Source organism: Octopus bimaculoides, chromosome 15 (assembly GCF_046866305.1).
Source record: "Octopus bimaculoides isolate indiv1 chromosome 15, ASM4686630v1, whole genome shotgun sequence".
NCBI classification, from domain to species: domain Eukaryota; kingdom Metazoa; phylum Mollusca; class Cephalopoda; order Octopoda; family Octopodidae; genus Octopus; species Octopus bimaculoides.
Window position 1 is genome coordinate 24,531,338 of NC_142942.1, and position 4,702 is coordinate 24,536,039.

The 4,702-nt window shown below is 41.9% G+C and overlaps 1 protein-coding gene across 1 annotated transcript in view; it reads right to left on the reverse strand.

Moving 5' to 3' along the window:
- Positions 1–788: 788 nt before the first annotated feature.
- LOC106873740 (uncharacterized) overlaps positions 789–4,702 on the reverse strand; it is a 4,604-nt gene continuing 690 nt past the window's right edge. Inside the window, exon 1 of the mRNA XM_014921235.3 lies at positions 789–4,702. This exon is cut by the window's right edge and continues 690 nt beyond it. Coding sequence (XP_014776721.1) covers positions 1,638–4,310 — 2,673 coding nt within the window. The 5' untranslated portion in view covers positions 4,311–4,702 and the 3' untranslated portion in view covers positions 789–1,637.

A 4,702-nucleotide genomic window follows, 5' to 3' on the forward strand; every position in this document is an offset into this window, starting at 1 on the left:
TCTCTATTTAAACAAAAAATGGTCCAAAATAAGGAAGAAAAAAAAATGGAAAAAAAAAAAAAACAGTCTCGATTTCTTAATTGGAAATCAATCAAAGAATGAAGAATTAACTGATGATTTCCATGCCACAGACACAAACTAATCAATGTATATCGACCGGAACAATTGCTTTTTTCAATCGTCCAAGAATGGCTGCAAATCAAAGTTGACTTTGGCGGGATTTCGACTCAGTTCTTATAATGATAGCTTTCAGGCATTTTATGATTTACAAATAATAATATTAATAATAATAATAATAATGATGATGATGATGAAAATTAAATAAATAAATGAAATAGCGATGGCGTTCATGGTTGTATTTGACTATATAATCATGACACGTGTGTATATATGTATACATGTGAGCAATTAGTCTGTATGCACATACGTGTGTACATGCTATATACACACGTGTGACGATGTGTATAATGTTAATTCCAAAATATTGATTCAATTTGAAGAATGACGGTCTGTTTGCTTTGTTCCTGTCTACCTATGTGGACATACATACATACATACATACATACATATATATATATATATATATATATATATATGTGTGTGTGTGTGTATATATATATCGTTCTTCCACAGAAAGGGACACAGAAAGAAACAAAGAGAGAAACAAGGCGAGAAAAAAACTGTGTGTAGTGGTCAGCGATCTATCATGGCACTCAAAACGAATTATATATATATACATATATATATATATACATATATATATATATATACATATATATATATATATATATATATATATATATAATTCGTTTCGAGTGCTTTGACAATTTTATTATGACTCATGAAATATTCATTACAATGATACTTCAAGGCCACCATAGTCCTTGTTATATGGTCGTTTCCTCTTATGTAATCGTTAGCTTAATTTTCTTGGTTGTTTTATTAATAGAAGTTTTACAGTAATTCAAGGCCACCATAGATAGTTTCTAAAACATCGTTTTGTGTAAGTTGCAAAAAAAAAAGTTGATTTCTAAATTAACAAAAATTCTTGAGATAATCCAAAATCATCAAATACGATGTGTGTGTGTGTGTGTGTTGTTTTAGTGGTGCCGGCCGAGCCCATGCTCGAGCTCTGTATTGCTGCTTATACGGTTTTTGTTGGATTTTTTTTTTTTAGATTGGCACAAAGAGTTTTGGCGATTAAATCGTTACCAGTAATATACTGTGGGTGTCTATCCAGTCACTTCCTTATACCGAAACATTTTGGTCATGTGGTGTTTCTTTCTTAATGACTTTTCGTCTTCATTATCACATTGCAATTACGATTAATTCTCTTAACTGGTTTTTTGTTGTTGTTGTTGTAGCTGTTTAGCCCGGGGCAACGCTGATCGAGCAGGCTTCTGTAGAATCAAAGGCCTTCCGCTTGTGGTCATCACGTCCCATCGTTGGTTCAGCCATAATGTATCTAGGACTACATTGTCCGAAAGCATCCTCTTTCATTTGTTTTTTTAATTTAAAGACGGTAGCAATTTGAGGAAGATTTGGCTGTTATCGCTAGCAAATCAAACAACCACGTAGAGGCTGTGGCGGTGTCGTCGCTGTTGTTGCTTTTATTGTTATTGTCGTCGACGCCGTCATCATAACTTTGTGAGTTCGACAAAATTGTCATCTTGAAGGTCAAAGTTCGGTTTTGGCGTCGAGAAATCCGTGGAGAAGTGAAGGCTTTCATTCTGCCCCGGTTCCACGGTCAGCTGATGTTGTTGAAAATAGAGGTGGCGTTGGGGCTGTTTGGTGAGTTGTTGTTCAGGTTGATGTTGATGCTGATGATGCTGGCGTTGTGGCAGTTGGTAAGGATGATGATGATGATGGTGGTGGTGATGGTGATGGTTGCGGCGAGGGCGGCGGTCGTGGACGGGGGCGGCAGAGCAGTTGGGGCCGTCAGGCGATCGAACCCCGGTGACGCTGTCGGCGAGGTTGTCGTTGCTACCACCACTACTAACACTACTACTTCTACTACTACTACTGTCGCTGCTACTAATACTGCTACCACTGTCACTGTGGTTACTGGTGCAACAACTACAACCACCACAACCACTGCTGCTGCTACTGCAGCAACAACTGCCTCTACTACCACCGCCACTGCTGCTGCTGACTTCCATATCACTGTCGCTGTTGTTGTTGTTGTTGTTGTTGATAGCGTGGATCTTGTTGCCATAGTCACCGGGTATCCATGGCGGGGAGAGAGAGGAGTTATTCCCGTTGCTATTGGCAACAGCATCCGCGTCGTTGTAGTTATTAGCTTCACGGCAGAGGAGGTGGCGGCGGCGGCGGTGATGATGATGGTGATGATGATGGTGATGATGATGGCGATGACCGGAAGTCGTGACTGGTTCGTTCTCCTGCGACATGAGGAAGTCTTGGAGAAAACTGGTATCGGCCACCCGTTTAAGTAACCCGTCTGATTCATCATCACCATCATCATCATCGTCGTCATCATCATCATCACCATCACTGTTAACAACATCCTTTTCGTCGTCTTCTTCCATTTCTATTTCGTTTGCAAGTAAGATCTGTTGTTGTTGTGGTGGTGGTGGTAGTGGCAATTGTTGTGTTGGTGGTGGTACTAGTGGTGGTAATAGATGTGTTAGTGGTTGTAGCTTATGTTGCAGTTGTAATGACTGCTGTTGTAATACTAATTGTTGTTGTTGAGGTGGTTGTGGTCGCTGTAGTAACAGTTGTTGCTGTGGTTGAGGCTGCAGTTGTAGTGGATGTTGTTGTCGGTGGTGGTGGTGATGATGATAATGGTGGTGGTGTTTATGTTGAGAAAGACGTGCAAACAAACCCAGAGTCGCCAGCTTTTCGGGGATGTCACCAAAGTCCCCTTTACTCTCAGCGGTGTCCATCAATTTAAGGGCTTCACTCAGGGTCCAGATGTAATTGTGCGCGAAACGCAGCGTTTCGATTTTGGTCAGTTTGCCTTCGTCGGAATAATTCGGTAGAACTTCTCGAAGACAATCCAAAGCATCGTTTAAGCTGTGCATTCGAGAACGTTCTCGGTCGTTCGCTTTCATTCGTCTGTTTTTCTTCATTTTCATCACGATCAAAGGGTTACAGTTTCGAATTCGTGACTTGGTGTAACGCTTTTTCTTCGTCGTGGGCCCGTTACGTCGCTTGGCACCGCAGTTTTTTTCCGGACTTGTTTGTTTTCTTTTCAACTCGTCAACGGAGTCAGTCGATGAGGATATTATTGGTATTGACGATGATGATGATGACGATGATGATGATGATGATGATGATGATGATGACGATGATGACGATGACGATGATGATGATGGTGGTGATCGTGATATTATCGGCGGTCTCGTTGCTTTTGTCATTTCCGTTATTTTTCTCCTTGTTGTTGTTGTTGCTTTTGTTCTTGGTGCTGCTAATGATGACGACGATGACGACGATGCTGTTGTTGTTGTTGCTTCTACAGTTGTGTTGACAGAGTTCAAAAGCACGACAGAATCCTTGCACGGTGCGGCGGAGGCGGGTAACAAAACCGGACATGCTACGGCTGCCTTCACATCCGGTTGTTGTGGTTGCGGTTTCGACTCCATCGGAAGCTGAGACTTGGGCTGTCGTTCATTTTGCGGTCGGTTTTGTGGTAATAACTGTTGCAGGTTCGATTTTAACGCGGGCACTTTGCGGTCGGCGGTATGAAGAGGAGAAAATGACAGCGACGAAGATGAATAAGGAGATGATGAGGATGATGATGATGATGATGATGATGATGACGACGACGACGGTGAAGAAGGTGTCGACACAGACAATGGGCTGTCGACAACCGTACTTAATTCCATGGTCATCTCCGGCCGTGGGTAGAGAGGTCGGTAGCGGTGGTGGCCGTTTTGGTATTGATGTTGACTGTGGTTGTGATTATAGTGGAGGTGGTCATCGACATGAAATGCGTTCGTCGTGGGGCTTTCGGGCGATACGATCGGGGATTGAACCGACGACGGTGAGTGGATGACTGAGGAGAGAGCGCCAGGGCTGCTCCAGGAAAAACCTGACGACACCTTAGCATCAACATTATCAACGACATGAAGAACTCCAGAGAGAGAAAAATCAGCTGTAGTAGTAGTAGTAGTAGTGGTAATGGCACCAATAGTAGCTGTAGTAGTAGTAGTAACCATACTGTGAGTTGAGGAGGGAACGGAAAGAGAAACAATGTCAGAGATTGCCGGTTCTAATTTCACGCTAGCTCCTGTCGTATCGACGCAGGAAACTGGCCCCAGTAAAACATCTTTATTCAAATACATCACCATTTTCGGGATTGTTTTTTTAAAGATAAATTTTAAATAAGATTCTTTTGAAAATAAGTTTTTCTTTTTTTCAACCCCTTTTTTTTTTTTTTTACAAATGTCCCCACGATCTTTTTTTTGTTTTTCAGTCTTTCTGCTTAGTGGTTGTATTTGTTGTTGTTGTGTGTGGAGTATTTTGTTTCTCTGTCTGCTCTATATACACGCGTATATATATAGACAAACAAACGGGTGTATATACATTCATATACAGCGCAAACACGACGATTGTATGGGTTTGTTAGATGTGCGTGGTGGCGGTGGTGGTGTAAGTCCAAGAAAGTGTCACAGACAGAAATAAGTTAAGCATTCGCTGACGTCCACCGTTAAGAAATGCTCCGAGTGGGATACGGCTGCCC